General features: G+C 39.7%; 1 protein-coding gene and 2 long non-coding RNA genes across 4 annotated transcripts in view; 2 read left to right on the top strand and 1 right to left on the bottom strand.

Annotated features, from left to right (window-relative positions):
- LMBRD1 (LMBR1 domain containing 1) overlaps positions 1 to 1,333 on the bottom strand; it is an 85,020-nt gene extending 83,687 nt beyond the window's left edge. Inside the window, exons 1-2 of the mRNA XM_052781802.1 lie at positions 1,197 to 1,333; positions 478 to 654 (exon numbers count right to left, since the gene is read on the bottom strand). Coding sequence (XP_052637762.1) covers positions 478 to 654; positions 1,197 to 1,256 — 237 coding nt within the window. The 5' untranslated portion in view covers positions 1,257 to 1,333. The remainder of the gene's footprint in view (positions 1 to 477; positions 655 to 1,196) is intronic.
- A 62-nt stretch (positions 1,334 to 1,395) lies between these two features.
- Positions 1,396 to 12,989, top strand: LOC128139431 (uncharacterized). Of its 2 annotated transcripts, none has more exons than XR_008234382.1 (3): positions 1,396 to 1,546; positions 6,432 to 6,518; positions 10,827 to 12,989. It is a non-coding gene; the product is annotated as an uncharacterized LOC128139431 (long non-coding RNA). The 2 variants fall into 2 exon arrangements; XR_008234381.1 differs by lacking the exon at positions 1,396 to 1,546 and adding an exon at positions 2,988 to 3,289.
- Positions 12,990 to 13,043: 54 nt separating this feature from the next.
- On the top strand, positions 13,044 to 20,900 carry LOC128139432 (uncharacterized). Its single transcript, XR_008234383.1, has 4 exons — positions 13,044 to 13,850; positions 15,767 to 15,857; positions 18,095 to 18,282; positions 20,604 to 20,900. It is a non-coding gene; the product is annotated as an uncharacterized LOC128139432 (long non-coding RNA).
- Positions 20,901 to 21,577: the final 677 nt, after the last annotated feature.

The raw sequence follows: 21,577 nt of genomic DNA, 5'->3' as shown, positions 1-21,577 counted from the left end.
CTATAAATCTTTGTAAGTCTTAATGTTTCAATACCAGAATAAGACAATGCTGGCAAAAAAAGACAAGCAAAATAATCTTCAACTACAAATGGGCAATACAGTCTGTTTCTGAACAAAGTAGCAACAAATTCCATTCTGCAATGCCCCATTATGATGTACTAAAAAGCAACATTTAAGAGATTTATTTATACCTTCAGGATAGTATACACACTCCTTTTAGCACAATAGAAGGAATGAGACTTTGGAAATCAGTAGAATATCAAAAATAAATAATAGAAATGAAAACTGAAATCCAGTTCAAGTAACAAACAGAGCTCAGTGTTGTATTCACAGTACTAGTTCTCAGCTTTCAAAAAAGCTCAGGCACTAGAACAGGTATTAGCACTGGTTTTAAACACTTAAGACAACCCAAGAGCATCCTCTTTCATCACAAGTGCTTCTTTTGGAGAGGCAATTAACATTTTTAAGAGTCCATACCTTAAATGTACCATTTTGATTTTTCATATACGAAACCAAAAAGATGTCCACTGGTAGGAGCGCTGATGAGATAAGAGCAACTGCCAACGCAAAGATAGCCGTTATGGTAGAAATCACTTCGCTTTCCCGCCGACTCTGATACTTGCGCACATAAACCCAGCAGAAGATCAGAATAGCCTGAAATACACAGGGAAAAACAGTTGCACAATAAGGTTGTCAGAAAGCTGAAGTTAGACCCTGTACCTTGGCACTGATAACTGGCGCAGCACCCACCCTCTTCCCACCCGAGCCCTGAACATCAGTGTTACGCTCACGGCAGACAACGCGCCCTTTGTACCCTCGGCAAGAGCGACTGGAGCAACGACAAGAGCAGCACTCACACGCGAAACGGGCTAAAACACAAGGCAAGGGAGGCAAGACAGCCCCGCGCCCGCGGCCCTGGGCTCTGCCGTGCCCGGCACCGCCGCCGAGGCACCGGCGGGAGCTGCGGGGAAACGCTCGCTGCCGGGGCAGAGGGGTGGTGAGGCCCAGGCCTCGCTCGGCGGAGGCCAGGCGGGAAGCCGAGAGCTGGAACAGCGAGGGGCCGAGGGGGAACCGAGGGGGAAGAAGCAGCCGGCCCGGGCTAGCGGAGGGGAAGGCGGGGATCCCGCCGGCCCCACGGAGGGAGCGAAAGGAAGGGGAGAGCAGGGGTGCGCGCCCGGGGCAGAGCCGCCTCTCACCAGCAGCGCCAGGCCGAAGAGGCACCATCCCGTCAGCAGGTCGGAGGCGGCCGCCGCCATCTTCGCTCCCGTCAGCAGCAGCGTACCCGCCCCGCCGAGGCGGGGATTTTTAACGGGGGCGGGCGCCGCGCCGCCATGGAGACCGACCCCAACAACTGCCCGGCACGCCGCGGGGCGTGACGTCATGCGCCTGGGACAGGTTTCGCTTTAGTTGGCAGCTGTCTGTCTGTCTGTCTGTCCTTCCCCTCCCGGCGCCGGCAGGGCAGCGCTCGGTCCGCGGGGACTCCTCCTTACCGGGCAGCGGGAGAGGAAAAAGGGGGTTTGGGGGAAGGTAAAAGATGCGCCAAGAGGTATCAAGCACTTTCAGTTTCTTTTTGCTCGTCGCTTTTCTCTGTAAAAGTACCTAAAATATTTCCGTACGTCACGTCCTAAAGGCGCCCGGCAGCTGCGCGGGCTTTTTGTCAGCGTTTCGCACGCAGCCGGAGAGGTTTTCGCGGGTGGCAGCGTGTGGCGGCAGACGCGGGATCGCGGTCCGGGGAGGAGCCTCGCCTCAGAGCGGGAAGGCGCTGGCGGCCGGTGTGAGGGCGGCCCGGGGGAGGGAGTCTCGGAGTTGGGCTTCGCTGGAGCTGAGGGGAGCTCGTAGCCTGGATTTGGCGGCACGGGGAGCGGGAGAGGCTCGCCTTCAGGGTGCTGACGCCCGCCTCAGTCTTTAATTTGCTGTGAGGGCTGCAGGCAGGTCAAGCGTGGAGGAGTCTGAAGGAGGGCCCAAGGCGGCGGGGGGATAGATTTGGAGCCTTGTTCCGGAGCACGGACGGCTGTGCTGGGTTTCCGTGAGGGGTGAAGGCGGCTCAGGGGTGAAAAAGTGCGGGAGCTCGCTTAGTTTATCAGCTTCCATACAGGGGGGTCCCAGAGCTGCAGGAGGGCACCTGCCAGGGTGCAGGGGTGGCCCCGTTCTCATCCTGAAGCAGAAGATACCTTTGCTGTGTTTCCATTTGCTGTGAGAGCGAAGGTAGTCACGAGCCAAGTGAGAGGTCGTTGAGATTCAGGCCGTTTTGTAGCCTAGTTTGGGGCAGGGGAAGCTTGGCCCTGGAGTGGCAAGCTTCCAGTTGCCGTGAGGCCAGTGGGGCTGACAGGAGCTTGTGGTGGCAACAGTGCTCACGAACTACGTGTGAGGGCAGGTGAGAGGTGGTGGGACTTCTCCTGGGCTCATAGCCTTGAGAGAAGGGATTTGTGGGTGAAGGCGTTGTGAGAGCCTCACCCCAGACTGTTTTTTTGCCTTTGCTGAGCCTTAATTTATTATGAGGGCTATATAAGAGGCAGTAGCGTGTGGTGGTGCTCGTGAGCTGTATCCGGGGCATCTGAGGTGTATGCTCGGGTGGACCCGTTCTCTCAGGAGAAGGTATCTGGTGGTGTGTGTGGTGGAACAGCTTTGCCATGAAGTGGCTGACATCTTTGCTGGGCTTCGATTTGCTGTGAGAGTGTGGTGACGGCACTCACACGCTATGCGTGGGGTGGTTGGGGGCAGCAGGAGTTCAGATGGGCTTGCAGCTTTGCAAGGAGGGGCCTGCGTTTGGGAGGATGGGAGAATTGGAAGCTTCCCCTCGGAGCAGCGGACACATGCTGTACTTCTCTGTTTGTTGTCAGGGCCGTGTGGAGGGCACAGGCATGTGGCAGCATTCATGAACCAAGTGATAATGGAGTTGAGGAGGGTTCCTTCTGGAGAGCTTGTAAACCTTGCAGGTAGGTACCTGCAGGGGGTGTGTTGGCTCATGGAGGGAAATGTTGATTGCAAGGGCAAACACCTGTACTGTGTCTTAATTTACTGTGAGGGCAGTGCAGGTGGAAGCAGAGTGCAGTGGTTATTCATGAGCTGCTTGGATGCTTGGTTATAGGTGCAGTTTTTAGGTGAGCTTGTAGCGTTGCAAGAAGGGGCCTGCTGGTGGAGAGGTGGTGTTGTTTGGGAGGCTCATTCTGGAGGAGCAGGTGTTTGTGCTGGGTTTCTGTTTGGTGTGAGGGCACAGGCAGCAGGCAGGTGGTTGTGCAGCAGCTGTGGTGCTCATGAGCCAAGTGAAGGACAGTTCATGGCAATCCAGGTAGGCTCGTAGTCTGATGAGAAGTGCAGCAGACACTATATAACCATAATTAGTTATAGGTCAGTAAGCAGATAACTATATTGTGTATGTCCTCTTAGATTATTTTTTTAATATATTACTATTAATGTGTATGTATTATCTCCACCACAGAAAATATTTCCCTGGATATCATTACTATTAAATATGTATGTTGTAATTCAAAATTGTCCTAGAACCCATGAAGAATTAAAAACTTAAAGAACAGCATTAAAAATAAACTATTCCCAAGTGGGAAGGGAAGTAATTTGCCCTTGGAGTATATAAAGATTTTATGTTTTGTATAGCACTGCATAGCTTTATCAATAAAATATTGAAATACCAAACATCAGAGACCCATAATGTGTTAAGAATTAAGGCTGCTGTAAAAAAAAAAAAAAAAAAAAAAATGCTATAGCTACATCCTACCACAAATCTTTTTGTTTTGACTGAAATGGTTACATAAATATTTAACTTGCTTTAGTAAATAAGCCATAAGAGTAACTTCAGCATGATCAAAAAAAATCTTTTCCATTCTAAACACTTAAGAGTTTATGTAGTTTAACAAACAGTAAAAAAACCAACCAAACCAAAACCCAAAATTATATATTTGCCACTGACAGAAAAATACAATTTTTGAGTCTTTTATTAAAATCATCCTATATTTTTGCAGTAAATGATAATTTGGAAGAAATTATCATCGCTCTGTCGGATCCGTTCCTATTTGGTAAATATGGTTGCTAACCTAGTCTTAATTGGGTAACAGGCAAGGTTTTCAAGGTTTCAGTGAAAATTTTTTCATGTCCCTGTGTGTAAAATGATTACAGTAATTCATAGTTTAAAGGAAGAACTTCAGTTTTTGTCAGAATGGAAGTAATGGGTTTTTGTACAATGTAGGCAAAATGGAAGTTCAATGCCATGTTACCACTAGCTGTCTGAATGTTTTTTCTTTATTCCCTGAATTTCAGCATTTATAAATTCAAAGCATTTTATCCTTTATTCTAATAAAATCAGCAGATCTTTATCTGAAGAATCATTATAGTAATTCTTATGTATAGTGAGAAATAAGTCCAAGCTATGAAAAATGTCTTAGATGCCACTTAAAAGTAAATTCCACAAATTTGTTATTAATAAAGTATTCATGTGGTAAAAAGAGAAAGAAGAGGAGTGATATTGTAGAAATTAAAGTATATGAAACAAGATACAGTCTTCATTTTGACCAGGACAAGGGATTAGTATCATACTTGAACTAGATAGTGTACATACCAACAGGGAGCAGGTGCACCTTCTCGCTTGACTGAGCTGCTCTTGGCACCACTTGATAATCCCACAAGTGTCAAGGGGGCTGAAAGCGTGCGGGCTAATGGCAGTGCTGTATTTTAACGTTCTCTGATTCACTCTATTTTTTATATAAATTTTTTTCTCATGTAAGAAGAGAAGGTAGTGAAACTGGGTTTAGCAGTATTTGGCAGAACATGTCATGGTCTTGTACTTGAAAGTGTAATTATTCTTTGTGTTATGTGGCTTAGAATCCAGTAAAACCTTTAAGCCTTATGGCACAGAATGCGCTAGACCTCGTACTGTGCAAGTACACGCAATTAACCATTGGCTATAATCACTAATTTTTTTTTTTTTTTAAGTCCTTAAACTTGTGTGAAGAATATTGACTGTAACTACTTGAAATTTCTTCTGTTTTATTTAATGCTTTAGTTCATTTACCATTACTGCAGAACAAACTTAGGTTTCTGAGTTTGGTTTGTCATACTGTATTATGTCAATGCAGGCATCTTTCCTTCCATCGCTTTACTTCAGTGCTTACTTAGCCTTATTTAGCCAGTGGCACAGCTTTGGTTTTTTTCTTAAATGGTATTTAAAGAGTTAATTTTCATTCTATGAATAAGACTTTCCACTGTGTCATGCAAAACCAAAAGAAAAGAAAGAGGACAAAATTGGAATCTGTCAGTCTGCATATAACTAACAAATATTTTAAAAGGCATTCACAAAATTAACTTGGACTTTATTTATTGCTAGGTTAATAGAGAACACCATGAGGTGTCCTTTACATCCTTGCTCCTTCTATTGTTTCCTTATTCTAAAATCTTACCTTGTTTCAAGCTCCTCAGTCATGCTAATCTCTTCAGAGTGCTTGGCTGTAGTGCAGTCTATCATTCCTTTTCACTGAGAGAAACCTCATTTTGCCTTTAAACCTTACTCAATATCAGTAGTTTGTACTGTTGTATCAGTGGCTCGACATTTACATGAAAAATAGGGACAAAGCATAGTTTTATGAACCTCATGAAAATTCTAGTTTGACCATAACTTGGTTTAAGTCGGCTCAGTTCTTATCTTGGGTAAGTGTAGGGAAGAGAAGAGGTTTTCAAAAGCAGTAATGTTGTCACACTGAGGAAAAACAAATGGTCCCATTGGGTTGGGAAAAAGGTTTTCTCAATATTTAGTGGAATTCAGGGAAAGCATATATAATACAGTGAAGCATACAGTGGTGTTCCTCCCAGCAAACCCATCAGCACTGGCAGGCTGTTATTGAGGGAACCCAAATCTAAGGTTGAATCGTCATTTTTGGAGGGTAAAGATAGGCTTTCTGTGCCATCAGTTTGTCAAGTCCCTTTTTGTGTCTATTTATCATGTCATTCTTAACTATTTTTTATAACAAATTCCACAAAATACTTCATATAAATCAAATTGTATAATTGATATACATAATAATTGATGTACTTAAAATGGATCGTTGTCCTAGGCAAAGCCCAGTTCCTAGAACATGGGAGTTTCTAACATGCGAAGTAAAACCTGACATAATTTGGGACTAGAAAACTCTTTATGAAAGCATAGAACTGTCACAAGGTGCAGAGGGATAGCTAATCTCTGCATTAAGACATGTGTGTCTTTTATTGCTGTGGTAGTATTGAAGTAGGGGAAAAAATTTTTTTTTGTTTTAATTTGGAGCAGAGATCATCTTTTAAAAGGTTGCAACATGCTAAATAAAAATAAATATTCGAGTTAGAAATTTAGAATTAATCTATGGAAGAATTTAGAGTGGTGGTTCTTTTAATACATTACTAACAACTGCATAATAATATTTATGGAGGTTCTTTTCTGTTCTGTTCCTCAGTTTGTTTACTTCAATGAAACCAGAATTTTAAGAAGGAGTCTGAGGGCAGAAGAGGTGATTCATTTCTCCAGGAGACAGAGAGTGTAGGTCAGTAACATTTTCTGTAATGAGGGCTGTAAAACTGATTAGGAGCCTTCAAGGTCAATTTATTTCTAAAATGTTTTTGGTTGGTTTTGTTTGTTTGTTTTTCAAAAAACAATAATTAAAAGCTGTTCTGTATGTAAATTACAGTTCTGTATGAGCTGATAAGAATGAAGGCAGTGTGAACTTCCACAATAGAAGAGCGTGAACATTCCCACAACAAAATTGAGTGTGAACAGCTGTATTCCCCTGAAACTTTCTGCCTGATGTTCTCAGTCAGAATAAAAAGAGATTTCCCTGGTATTTTTCTCATGGTACTAGTCAAATAATGAACTGACTGCTTGATCAGATTAGAACATCCAAAGTACTGTTTTCTGCATGTTTGTCCTAAATTATTAGAGATACTTCTAGTCTTCTGTACATGGGAAAACTGCAGCCAAGGCATAAACTTGGAAAGAACATGTTTGGAGGTTTTCCCAGGATCGACTGAGGAAGCTAGATGGAGAGTAAGCAAAACACCAGATTAAATTTTGACCCCCTGAATTTAATGGCAAAGCTGCCAGTAAGTTTAGCTTTTGACAAAATTAATCTTCAGAGGTAGTCAAAAAGGCAAATAATGATAGTAATAGGAACAAGATAGACAACCAAATCATCATTACACTTTATGAACAGTGAGCTGTTTTGAAATCCATGTCAAAAAGAGATACAGAATTTGAGGCAGTTCAGAGGAGTGTGAGCATGAACAAAATAAGGAATATCTCCAGCGCAAAGAAAAAAGTAAATAATTCGGAATCTCCATCTTGGAAAAGATGCTACTCAAGGAGAAATGATAGAATTTAAAAAGTTCTGACTGGCGTGAGGAACAGTGAATAGAGAACAATTAGTCATGCTTGTACCAAGAAAATTTGGCACAAAATAGATTAACAAGCAGCAGACTTAGAAAGGGACTGCTTCATACAATTTAAAAAATAGATATCCTTACCTTAGGGTGATTGGAATACCAAGAGTATGCATATATTAAAAATTAATAGAGAAGTTCATGGATGAGAGGTCTGTCAAGCAGTATTAAGCACTCTGATAGAGAAGCAACCTCCAGCTCAGAAGGTCCCTAAGCAGGGGGGAGTGCCAGAGACAGGCAGGATTTGCAAGGGAAGCTTCTTCAGCTTTCCCTGTTTTCCAAAGGGTTTGCTGTTGGCATTGGAAGGTCAATATAGGAAGCTGCACAGTCTTTCAATCATTCCAGTTACTATTTTGCAGTTAGTCCAGCTCAGTATACCTGTTCTTAGGACATCAACAAAGGCTAGGTTTCTGATCATTTGATACAGTTAGAGGGTAATCTTCATGATAAAGGTGGATTTCTTCTGGCTCAGAAGACTGATTCAAAGCTGTTTACATTATTTAAACCTAGCATATGGACTGCATAGAGAATCCTGAACATTAAGGGCTGTCTAGCAGCACAGGAGAGGTGATTTTTATATTACAGTAAACAGTTGAGCCTCATCTCTAACCAACAAAATAGGCCTTAACCCATACCCAGGAGCACAGAGGTTGCCTCTTGTTTCAAAATGAGAAAAAAGGTAGACTTAATGCTTCCATGTGGAAAGAAAGAGCTGATGAATCTAATTTCCTCAGTTCAAGAAATACATTGATAAACTGGAGCGAGTTCAGGGGAGGGTCCCCAGGATGGCTGGGTCTGGAGCACTTGCTTTGTGAGGAGAGGTGAGGGAGCTAGGCTTGTTCAGCCTGGGGAAGAGATGGCTTTGGGGGCCCTAACAGCAGGCTGGCGGGGAGGTTGTCTAGACGATGGAGTCAGTGGTACATGGTAGGAGGAGAGACAGCAGACATAAATTGAAATAGGAGGATCTGACTGGATATATGGAAGAAAAAAAAGTGTAAGGATAATTAAGCAGTGGAGCAGATAGCCCAGATGATAGGTTTTGTAACCTCCATTCTTGGAGGTTTACAAGACTTGACTGATAAAACCTTGAGCAATCTGGTCTGGATTCATTATGACCCTGCATTGAGCAGGAGGTTGGACAAGAAAGATCCCAAGAGTCACTTCCTACCTGAACGAGTCGGTCATTAATGCCGCTCACACAGCAACTGTATATAGATAGAAGATAATATTTTGGAGAATGCAAAGGAAATCATTATTCTCAGCAATTGCACCAGGAATTGAATAGTAGGGCAGTAACACAAAGCAATGTCACAGAGGGGAGGAATGGCATGAGATTATGGCTGCTGACTTTGAAGTTTTATCATTTAGGCCTTTCTGATCAGCAGTGGCATAGCAGCAGTTACATCTGTTGTTTTGACTTCTCGGAAAAGTAATGATCTTTAACTACATGGATCATGTATTGCTTGGTTGTCAGTGAATACGGATACAACCAAATACCGATCTCTTTGCAGGTATCCTGAGACAAAAAAATTTTAAACATATGGAGTCAAAAGACACTTGAGTATGTGCAAACCGTGCAGAGCCAGGCCTGTGTATGTACATAGTGAGGAGCAATCTCAGAGTCTCTATTCAGTATTGAAAGTTTTGGTGTGTATAATGTTTATTTTACAAGACCTAAAGGAATGCTAGGGCTTCAAGCTACTACTAAGACTTAATGTTCCCTGACCCCAGTAATAGAAACAGCAGAGATGGACACATGATATAGTACCGCTTTTTCTTCTGTGTTGTTGACATACTCTTCCTGTTTCATTTATTTCTACGAGTGAACTGCTTTTCTCTTTGGGTTGCAGCTGGATAATCATCAAAGTAGTGGGGGGAAAAACACAGAGGGTAATTATAGAGGAGGAGTGATGTCAAAATTCACCCTTTTGTAATAGGTCATTCAAGTAAATAAATAAATTTTAATTAATTAATAATTACAAAACACTGTAATCTTAGATGTAAAAATCCAGTTTAAGTGGCAGGAGTCATCGTTCTTGGCCATTGGCATTTTGGGGGCATTTTCCTCTTTCACCCACCAGAGAGCTCCCATAGGGCAGTTCTCCAAAATCCTTTCCATGCCTGATGCAGTCAGTAGGAGGTTTGCCAGAGATCTCAGTAGAAGCCAAATCTTCAAGTCCTTACTTTGAGAAGTTTCTCATTTCCACAGAATTTTTAGCATAGCAAGAACTTCAGAGTTGTTTTGTAACATATGAGTGATTTTTGTAGTTAAGTATATATCAACTTTAAAGTAAATCCAATTTTTCAAAAATAAAATGGGTTCTTCCAAATCTCAATCTTTGTCTGTCAAGCTCTGTCCCTACTGATGGCATCATTGCTTTGCAAAGCATTCAAGCCTATAATTCAGTGCCATCGTAAAAATTTCCATTTCTGGAGATATGCCTAAATACAGCATACCTAAATTTTGCTATTTCTTCACTATTATATATTCAAGAATGAATCCTTTTCTATTATTGTATGACTAACTTATCTAAAACATTCTTTCCTGTATTTGCAACCGTAGCATTTCCATTCTGAACTCTGATGAACTTTGTAATTCAAAAAGAGATGGAAAATCATATTGAATGTGGTTATGTTGATCTTTTCACCTTCATCTTCCAGTCTCTGTTGGTCTCTTATTTGTTGCATGACAGACAAGCTAGTAAGAGTTTGTACAATCCTGTCTCTCTTGTATGTACTGACAGACCTCAGTGTTTGTTCTCATTCCTTTTTTCCAGCAACCATTTTGTTTTGTCGTTGAAGTGCTCAGTTCATTTGCCAGGATCAGTCCCCCTTTTCGACACAGCCTATTAAAATATGGTATATCCTTCATAAGCCAGTCCATTTTGGTTTAATACCTAAAGTGCCATGTGACCAGTTAATGGCCATGGAAGTGGTGGTTTCTGAAAATTTTTTCTACATCTTATTTATATCTCCCTTTTATAGAAGCAGCTAGTACATATTATCATTTATCTTCTTTTATTATTTAGTATATTTTACATTGTGTTTTAATTTGATTAAAGAGTCTTCTGTAGTGACATTGCTTTTTTCGCTTCTTACCGCATAAGGTCTTCAACACAGTAATACTGTACATGCTAGTAATCTAAAGTTTTATCTAATAAGCAAATGCAAAACAAGTTCTACTGTTTTGGATGATTAAATCTTAAGATCCTTTTTAACATTCACTAAAAAAGGGATACAGACAGTATTTTTCAGTGCAAAATACTAGAAACGTGCGGATTTTGTGTAAAATGATGCAAAGCAGATATTCACTTAATTATGTACTTGTATTTATTTTGTGTGTATATTTGCTTTTGTATTAAAGATAAACTTCCCACTCCTGTTTCTTCACTGTGTTATCATTTGCTTTCTTATAGTCACCAAAGAAAAAAGGACCATGAGAAATTTTACTCTATATAAGGTAACTGTTTGCTATAATGCACTCACAATGTCTCCAAAGTTTTAACCAGAAGAAAGAGGCAGTGCACAAAAGAATCGGGTGCTCAGGTCATACCTGTTTGTAGAGGCGAAGGACATCAAGACATTTCACAAAGCATGTTTTCAGTCACTCGAAGAAAAACTCTGGTGGGAATCTGATATGAAGAAGAGTTGAAAATATGTACCCAGATGCGTTGATAGCCAAATTATTGTGTGTTCCATGTTGGCTTCATAAAAGATGTAGAGCAAATGCAGTCTGCAAAGAATTTGCTTTCTGTGTCAGTATACTTGTTATTAAAGGAGGGTATTTTATGGCATGGAACTGGTCTTTGATCAGCATGGAGAAGAAAAGTCTTCAGGACACCTAATAGCAGCCTTCCGAAACGAAAGATGACGCTGAGCTGTTTGGAAGTACGTGATGGGAGGATGCCAGTGGGCGCAAACAGAAGTGAGAGACATTCTAACTGGGCATGAGGAGAAAACTCTTCACCAAGAGGACAGTCAAGCAGTGGAGCAGGTTGCCTGGAGAGGTTGTAGTCTGCCTCCTTGGAGTCTTTCAGACCTGACTTGCTGCAGCTACACAACTATTTTGGTAACGTACCATACCAGTACTCTTACACTGGTAAAATAATTCTGTTGTCGATGTTGCTGAAATTGCTCCCTCCCTTACCTGGTTTCATCAGTTGTTTATTTTCAGTTTGTTTGTTATACTATGTAGCAGTTCAACTTTATCGTATTTGGGGATAGTCTCCACTGTGTGGACTGTATAGCATTCCTGGTCGTCTAGCAGGTATGTATGTTTTACCTTGCTTTCTACAGCATCAACTTACACTTGCTAATCTTTCAGAAATTAGTTCAGTTTAATTTTTATGCACTTTTAAATAGCATATTCAGTGTGTGGTATTTTCTAGCATTTTATAGGTTTTTTAAAACATTTTACAATGTATGAACATTATATTATGATTGTTATTACATTCACCATCATCTTTGCTGAGGTGCAGTTTTACGCTGATCACCTTTGAAGCCCTAGCCATTGCAGATGACATTAGGCAGGTTTTATTCCATTTGAGTTTTAGTTTTGCTGACTTTGGCATCATTCAAACCGATAACATGATACACCAATGTGTTGAAAATATGAGCATTTTCTTTAAACACACCTGACATCCATAGGGTAGACTTTTAAATAAATCTAAAGCATTGATTTTTGTTGTTACTAGCTATGTTGTCCTTCACAACAGGGGCTCTATAGATATATCTGTACTCCATGTGACTGCTGTTAGAATCGGACTGCTTCTGTACATAAAGCAGGTCTGCAAGCATGGCCTTGGTACCCCTTCTTGTATGAGAGAGAGAGAGCAGGTCTGAATGATACTAATAATTGATAAAGTGGTTTTTGAAATATAAGCAATTACAAGTTAGGCGAGGCATTGCTAAGCAACTTCAAAACTTGTTTCAGTCCTACTTTTCCCATTCCAGTCTTCCAGTTTTCAAAAAAATAATGTTCTTACATGTAGTTAGAACATTCCCTTAAAACCTGGAGATTGCTCAGCTGGCTTCCTGCAAAACTATCACATTACCTCTAGGCAAATGTCATTAAACTGAGCACAGGGCTTTGCTTTCCTCAGCTAGAAAACATTGTGAATAGCTTGCTTCCTACCTTGAATATGATTGAGTAGGAAATAATTATATGTCCATTTTTGTAGGGTGATTTAGATTGCCCAGGAAAAAGGTGATACAGTGAAATCAAATGTAAGGTTACACTTGCAGAAACAAATACTGCAGGGCTAAGCTTACTGAGCGGTATACAGCGTTTTGGAAAGCTGTAACGCTTTAAGAGAGGTAGCTGATAGCTTCACGCACAGTGTGATGGCCTAAAAAAGATGGGGCTTAACAGAAAGAAATACTAAGTGACAGTAATGTAGCTGTGTTACTACTTTATGAGGTATTGATGGTATAACTATGTCATTATGTTAGCAGAATGCTTGGATGGTAGAAGCTTTCTAATTTATGTCAGTGAGCAGGAATTGTTCCGGAAAAAAACCCAAAACAAACAAACAAACAAAGCCACCATGAAACCACACTGCTTTGTAGTGAAAAACAGATAAAATAAAAGAAAAGCTCCTCGATCCATCTTTGTTATTCAGGAGAAGAGTTGAGGATAGCCTAAGTTTGTACGCGGAAATAAGACTTCTGATACCATAAGGATATTTAACAGATAAAGGCATATCATAATCCAAAGGCTGAAGCCTGAAGCTAGAGAAATTGAGAAAAATAAGGCACATGGAAAAAAAAAAAAAAAGTCACATAAATATGGTTACATATGCAACTATTAGCCTAGGTATGTGGTAGAATCTTTATAATTTCATAGATTTAAAACTAGATAATATATTTTTCAAAAAGAGGAGATATAACTTGCCTATAAATTAGGAATTTGTCTGAAATGACTGAATATAATTTTACGGTCTAGATTATGAAAGAAATCAGCCAAAGCAGTTGTGACAGGTATTATGACATCAGGAAGGAAAGAAGCTGCCAAGACAGGACCCTCTGCTCTCCTCTGAGGGAGAACAGAATCTTCTCTGGAAGTAGTTGAGTGTGCCCAGGTGGAAAATGTCTCCTCTGGAAATGGCCCTGGGCAACTGGCTCTAGCTGGCCCTGTTTGAGCAGAGGGGTCGGATCAGATGATGTCCTGAAGTCCCTTCCAACCTCAACCATTTTGTGAGAGGTTTCAACAGTATCAGGCCGGAACAGGGAGGGAGAAACAAGGAAGAAACATGAAGCTATAGTCAAGGAAGGCTTCTTGCAGCAAAGATAAGATCCTAGCCCAAGTCTCGGTGACGACAGTTAGGAAAAGACCTTTTGAGAGACCTGGTGGAGTCTGAAACATAAGTAGCAACTGGAAGCTGCAAGATTTTTCAGGAAAATGGGATGGAAAGACTTACCCTGCAAGGGTACAGTGGATGGTGAGTAGATATGTTTTCAAACCTTTTTATTTAAACTGTTTCACCTAATAGAGCTGAGCTACTTCTAGTTAAAGAGTTACTTTGTTAAAGCTTCTATAAAGTCTACTTTTAGATATGAGAAATTTTTTAATTTGATAAATTCCAGAGTAACGTGCAAGTAGCTCCACTTCAAGAACTTGGTCGACAAGCAGTCAGGTGCCGACATCACGGCCTTAACAACACAGTGACAATAACAAAGCCTCATCTAAAACGTGCTGAAAAAGGGGGCAAGGTTTTCCTCTTGTTAATTTGTTTTTTTCATGTCATTTAGGTAGCTTTCTATTACAGCTGGAAAAAGATGTCATTTAATCTGTAGGTAGCTGCCTAGATCACCGGTGGTCTGTCTGGACATCCCAGATCAGGAACTCCAGGAACTGCTGCAGGAGAGGAAAATAAGGAATCTACACACAGTGAGGGCTGGAAAGGGATGAGGAAGCAAAACAGAGGGAAGAACCTCAGCCATACTAAAAAATAAATACTGTATTAACTGCAGCATACCAATACGGACTCTATTATAATCCAGATGAGAAGGTAGCAAAATCTCAGATTCTAAATATTTTTTCCAGTTTCTGGGTCGAAAAGTTTTGTTGTCTTTGTTATTGTTCAAGTTATGCTGTTACTACTAAATACAGTGCAACCTAGGATCCACAAAAGCCTTTGTGGCAAGTGCTATCATCCTGGTATATTTATTTCTTGTCTCCTCCCTGAGGATGATGGGAAGTGTTGGTAATTCTTTCTGTTTAGAGTGAAATCCTAGCTTGACTGAAGCTTCTGATACTCCTAGCTCACAGCAACAGCAACTAAAGAGAGATCATAGAAACCAGGTGTGAAATTCTGGCCCAGCTGAAGTTTATAGCGAAGTTTATAGCAAAGCATATGCCGACTTCAGTGAAAGCAAAGTTTCACTCTAAGTAAAATAACTTACCAACATTTCCCATGATCTGCAGAAAGACGTTCATTCTTTCCAGCGGGAGCCTAGAGTGGAGTTGTGGCAGTACATCCCACCCCCCCCATCCTGCCAGCAGGAAAGAAAACTTCTCCAGGAAGGGAGAAGGGGAAGGAAACCCTGGAGGCTGCAGGTTGAAATTTGAACTGGCCAATCGAGATGCGCCAGGTACACCGAGGTGACCCTCCTGGCCAATAGAATTAAATGACCACAGGCCAGATTCGACAGGGGTATAAACGGGGTCCCGCCAGAGGACACGTTGGCAGTCCTCCTCGGAGCAGCGGGTCTGCAGTCGGGGACTCCCCTTCGGGCCGGGGCACCGCCCGAGGTAACTCCTCGAGGGAGAGAGCCCTCAGCTTTTAGGTGAGTGATACGCGCGTTTTGAGCCATCACTTTAAATCTTGGGAATTCTTAAGTCAGCCGTGTAGTATTAATTCTCTTTACATCATTGAGCCTGTGATTTTATAGAATGTTACCGGACTTCTAACTTCTGCTGAAGAATAAATCTGAGTTTTAACACCTGTTGGATTTGGTTAGTCGTGCATCCGTAACAGAGTTATATAGCAGTGGTCTCCCACAGGCAACAGGGGAGAGAATGACCCTGTGCTAAGAAAGTAAATCTGAAAGCAGAGGGCAAGGTCATTAATGGAACTGGTATCAGTTCTGGAGGAGAAAGTTTGTTTCAGGAGAAACAGTAAGAAAAGGAATGACAAAAATTCATTTCTAGATAAGGATTATTGAAGATGCTTAAAAATGTTTCAGTTTTTAAGTTAACCACAGTGACTTCTTTTTGTTTTCAGTGTTACTTAATTAGCAATTAAGTTGATGAAACTATTTTCAGAGGTTTTTCTCATTGTATTATTTTAGTAGTGAAGTTTATTTATTTTCTTTTTTTCCTGTGTTGTGGTGTTCTTGTTCTTAATGTTGATAGGTTTTCGGTAAATCATCATTCAAGGCACTTCTCAACTGTCTCAAAATTACAAAGACATGTTAAGAAAGATTTTAACTTCAGAGAAAAGGAGGTAAGTACTACTGAAATATGGGGGGAGAGGGGGAAATTATGGCTTGATTATGTATTTCTTAGGCATCAAAAGCATACTCCTTGGATACATCAGAAAAGCAAGATCAAATCCTTAATTCACTCTGATATATAGTCTTTATTTAATGTCCATGCCCACTTACACATGTGGAATTAACCATATAATGATATTTCACTGTTATCTCAATTTATTTTTAAACGGAAAAACTTACAGGACTCTGAAATTGATAATGTCTAAAAAAGAACTGCCTTGCATAATAATCTATGCCAAAAGAGATTAAGTGAATCTGATTTCATCAAAATTAGCTTGTGATTCCTTAACAAAGAGATGAAAAGGAATCCAGCCCAATCCATCTGGCTACTCTGTGTCAAAGGATACCCTAGTATCCTAATTTTAGCTTCTATTTCTTTCATTTTATCTTACTGCCTCAGCTCCTGACTGTCATACCACTAAATAGTTCAAAGACAGAGTGGAAATAAATCACTAAACTAATTCGATGTTTTATTTTTTAAGGTATTTTAGCTCGCACAGGTAAGCAGTGATGGCCTCCCGTGCGCTAAATATCAAAGAATCTTTCCTGTGTCCTGCCCCTTTTCCTTGTCTGGGTTTTCTTGCCTTGTCTCTCCAGTCTACAGACAAACTGTCACCATGCAGGCAAGGCAAAGGATTGCGGGCTTTGGTGGGACAGTGTGTTTGAATTCAACGTAACAACAATGGCATAGACTGAGAAGTATTTAAAACTTCTGAACCTACTTATGACATGAAGGAAAATGTAGGAAAGTGGGGATCTGAGCAGTTAAGACTACCAGTACTCCCTGAGACCATATAGAATATAAGCTGAGAACTCTCTTCTACAAAGTTTAAAATTTATCTTTAATATTCTGATAAAATCACAGGAGTGGAAGTCATCCCCTGAAAATACTACCTAAAATTTTATCATCTCTTAGATGATAAAATTAGATTATATTTTAAAAGGATATGCACACCTTTACTGTAGACCAAGGTAAGTTTGTGTTAATAAAACTGTTGAGGACAGCTGCTCTGAATGTAAATGGAAGGGGTTTATATGGATGTAACTGAAAATTCTTATTTAATCATATCTGCTACAGGCAATGCTTGTGGAATATTCATTTCAGTCCTCTGTACATAGAATTTGACTCATTTAATTACAAATGCAGACTAGCATTGTTCTAAGCCAGTCCAATTTACTTTGTGAACAATTTACATAATTGTAAAAATGTGTTATGGTAGTGTAGGTCATTTTTGTAGTTAATTTTCAGCCATAAAAAGAATGTAAGTATTTCTAAGTATATAAGACTACCTTATGTAAAGGTATCTAAAAGCTGTACTGGTCCTACTAAACAAGTTTAAATAAACTTGTTGGATGTCCACAGAATCTATAAAACCTTTAAAGAAGCACAGGTTCACTTCAGAAACTTAGCTGTCAGGTTGAAGTTAGGAATCCTGTCACTCTAAAATCAAGGAAGAGAGACACTTGCAGAGAACAGTTAAACCCAAATCTGGATTTCCCAAGGGAAATTACACCCTTAATTTAGACATCTCAGGTGCCTCACAACATGACTTGCATTCAGGTTTCACCACACTTGCTGTTTGGTTACATCTGCAGGCAGGAACATAACTCAGTTCCATGATTCCCTTGGCCTAAACTAACTGATACTGCTTAAAGCTGGATTTAAACTCATGTTTAAATTGCTTTTGTTTTACTAACTCTGTGGCGTTCACACTGCAGAAACACACCAAATCAAGTGAGTGTGTGTAGTCCTTTGTCCTCCCGTAATTGCAGAAGTGTGCTTGGATGTAGACGGCTTCTTCCTCAGTGCACGGGGAACATTCCTCCAGCAGTTGCCATGCTGTACCACAGGCAGCCGTGGGATACGCTCAGACATCTCACTGATTTATGTAGTAAAGCTCAGTACTAAGGAGGACTCTGAAGAATGCTTGCCAGCTTCGTCATTTGGAACTAGGCTAGTCTAATTTGGCATTCAAACCTAGGTCCTCATTACAAGAAATACTTCTGTGGGGAAGATAAACCCTGTGTGAAGACAAATGTGTGCGTGATGCAAGCTCTTGTTTTCTGTTAAGTATTCTTCTACTTACAGGCATTCTATGGTTAGAGTAGTCTTTTTTTTTTTTTTTCCACTCCTGTCAACAGGCTTAGTTTATTCAGTTTCAGCTTTTTTTCTGACTTTATTCTCCAGGAGTCAAATCCTGCGTTGGAGTAAACTTTAAAGTTCCCTAAAGGTAAATGAAGTATCTGTTACATAGGAAGAGTTCCTTAAAGAAATAACCTCTATTCTAAGTTCTGGGAAATGGAACAATATTGCAATAGGAGAGACAAGCTGAATGTTGCTGATGAATGTCTCAGCAAGTGGTCCTAAAACAGTTCGTGACTTCTTAGATTTTTTTTTTTTTTTTTTCTCCTTTGGAATCTGGCCTTGTAGTTTTAATACATAAACAAAAGGTACTTCTTCCCAAATAGGTTTGAAGGCATGTCAAGCTCTAATTATTCATACTAAAAAGATTTGGATGAACACAATTTTATTACACAAAATTTTGCATCTTCATGAAAAGCGTCTTCCCCCTAACGCACAAGCAGGACCTAAGTTTGTATTCTTCTCTGAATACAACCTGGTAACATCGCAACAATGTAGTCACCTTTGGTAAAACTTGTATTTTTGGCCTATGGCCATCTTCCTACCATAAGTTTTATGATTAAGTACATTCTTTACTATGTATCTATGTCAGATACTATTGCTGTAATAATTATAGATTATATCTGCTGATTCAGACATGAACTCTAAATGCATTTGAATAATTTTGCAAGTGAAAATATAGCCTCACTAAATAGTTGCAGGATACCACTTCAAGTTGTTAGAATGTGGTTGGTTCCAGCACTAATATTCAGTTCCAGCACAATTAGTCAATGACTAATTGACAAGATTAAGTTAAGTACTCAGTTGAAATAACCAACAGGATATATCTGGATTCTACTTACCAGGAAAAGGAAGAAACCAGAGCAGTTCCTAGCTGCTCCAAGCTTCATCAAAATGGCACGTTCATGCTAAATTGCTTGGCCTTGCTCCAAAATTAAATTAAACCATCATGTCCAAACCACATTTGATGTGCCAAAAATAAACAATTTACAGATTGATGCAAATGTTATGCTTGATGCACTACACAGCTACATCTGTTTTAAGAGCCTTCCATTTATTTAAATGCTGGCCTTTCTAGGAGCTAGTGTTTGATTCTGCATTCCTAGTAAAGAGTAAAATTTATTTGAATTGCAGTGCATGAAGATACAAATAGTCATGCAAACACGGTCTGATAGATTCTTCCTTTCAACTGTCATTTTCTATTAATGCACAAATTCCTCGGCTCCCCAAAATACCTATATACACAAGGTTACGTAGGTTGTTGACTTGCAACATGTGTTAGAACATCAGTAGCCTGTTTTAGAGGGCATGTAACAGCTTGGTTTGGTTTTTTGGGTTGGGGTTTGTTTTTTTTTTTTTTTTGCATGTACTTCTGTCTCGCTTCTAGCTGCAGCCTTTAGACGCTATTGAATTCAGAGTTCATCTACATCTGAGATCATGACTAGATAGCTCTAGGCAGACATCAAGCTTACATAAATCTGTGAAATTGCTGACTTAAAAGTATAACGTTCGTTAAATCCTGAGAATGTTTACTCCTAGATGAAAGGCAAAAAAAGTGCGTGGATGCAGAGATACAGATTAAATATGCACTTAATTTGCCTTCCCAGATTATTGTGCCTATTTATTCAGCAATAAATATGAATAAAATACTTGTCATTTTATTATTTCATTTTTATGTTGCCTGACAGTATTGAAATTGAGCATTAAAATAACATAACGGTAAGTAGCTCTGCAGGAACTCAGAATCCTGGATGTGTTAATATAACTGTAGATATTATGTTGATAAAACTGATGGTCGCATATATCAGTTAGTCTTGCATAGGCGAATTTATAGAAGTTACTTTCTGAGAATTTGAAACTATTCATAACTGGACTTAAAAGTGCTTTATTTATCATTGTAGTATTCTATTTTTAAAAAAACTTGGGCAAATTAGCTGGATAGAAAGGACACAACAGTAGGAGACACTGGCTAATACTGAGACTTGTAAATTCTTAGACATATTTGTTACAATTGAAAATGGAATTTTAACTGACATTTCTTGGACTATCTATGCTTTGTCTTCCTGAAATTTAAAAAAACAAGCATAGCATATTCAGCCTTTTGATCTAAAATAAAGTTGCCCTTTAAGCCTGAAGGGCTTATACAGCCTAGTCTGTTTGTAGGGTCTTAAAGTTTCCTGATACTTTTCCTTTGCTCTTCACCTTCCTTTTTCTAATATTTGCATTATATAAATTTTAAATTAACATATTTCACTGCTTTATAGATGTTTTCAGACTGCACGTAGGATTTTAGTATATTCATACAGAAGTATTGGGCAAACACCTGTAATTCCCAGCACAGCTGCCTAAAACCTGTCTTTCATCTTTTCATTATGTGTAATGACTTTTTAAGACATATGGGTACTTCAGTCTAAAACAAGCCAGGTGATGTGCTTTGACTTGGTTCGGAAAATCACCTTTCAGCTTTTCTCATCCCTAATCAGCTGTTTGACCACGTACTTTTTTCTTGTACAATACGAAAGCCACCAAAAGGCATGTATTTCCTGCATTATAGGTAGGATGGATTCCATATGAAAGAAAGAAGAGAAAGAAAAACAATGGTAAATGTTCGGAATTTTTTCTTCATTGTGTATTTCTTTGTGTCGTTCATGAAACAATAGAACATGCGGCAAGCTGTCTGTAGTATGGCAGTATGGTTATATACACGCATTTTTCTATCCATAAGAAGACAAAGAAAAGTATGCCTTTTAATAGATAAGGACATACACATTTTGACACTATTAATCTTAGCATTGTTCCTCTAAGCCTGGACTGGACTGATGTTTTACTGAATTCTACAAATCCAGCACTATTTCAGGTCTGAATAACTTAACTGAATTTTTGTACTAACACTTTACAGAGTAGTATATGCACAGAAATGTTTTTTTCTGGAGTGGTAATGGATACTTTACAAATCATATGATACAGCTGTTGACATGTTTGCAACTGGTAAATATAAGCAATAGATCAAGACATTGATTTATTTACTTTGAAATGTATGTATTTTGGATTAAAAAGACATTATTAAAAATAGGTAACATATTAGGACCAGATAGCTCTAAACATTAGGAATGGTACACCTCCACATTATTTTTTTGAGGTTGGGATTGTCAGTGGGATTGGAGTTGGAGATAAAGTACGGACTTTTTTTTGTTCCTGTACCATTACATGTATTAGTACTTGGTTATTTTAAGGCATGTTATAAAGTGTCAAGAGTGTGGAGAAAATGTCTGAGCCAAGACAACTAATACCACGAAAGTATAGCGGTAAGTATTTTCCCTGCATCTTTTTGACAGTTATTTTGGCCCCTTTACTGAAAATCTGAGTGCTTCCTAAGTGTTCAGAAGAAGAAGTAGCAGTCAGGTTTTTTTCCTCTTTTCTTCTCCTATAGAAGATATGAAGTGACATCCAGCTTTTCTGTTGGCTTTGCTGCTTAGGAGTGCTTACTGTGTGTGCACATGCATATACATAATTCCTTTTTGATGTAAT

The sequence above is a fragment of the Harpia harpyja genome, chromosome 3, assembly GCF_026419915.1.
Source record: "Harpia harpyja isolate bHarHar1 chromosome 3, bHarHar1 primary haplotype, whole genome shotgun sequence".
In the NCBI taxonomy this organism is placed as follows: Eukaryota; Metazoa; Chordata; class Aves; order Accipitriformes; family Accipitridae; genus Harpia; species Harpia harpyja.
This window is presented reverse-complemented; position numbering and strand designations above follow the sequence as displayed.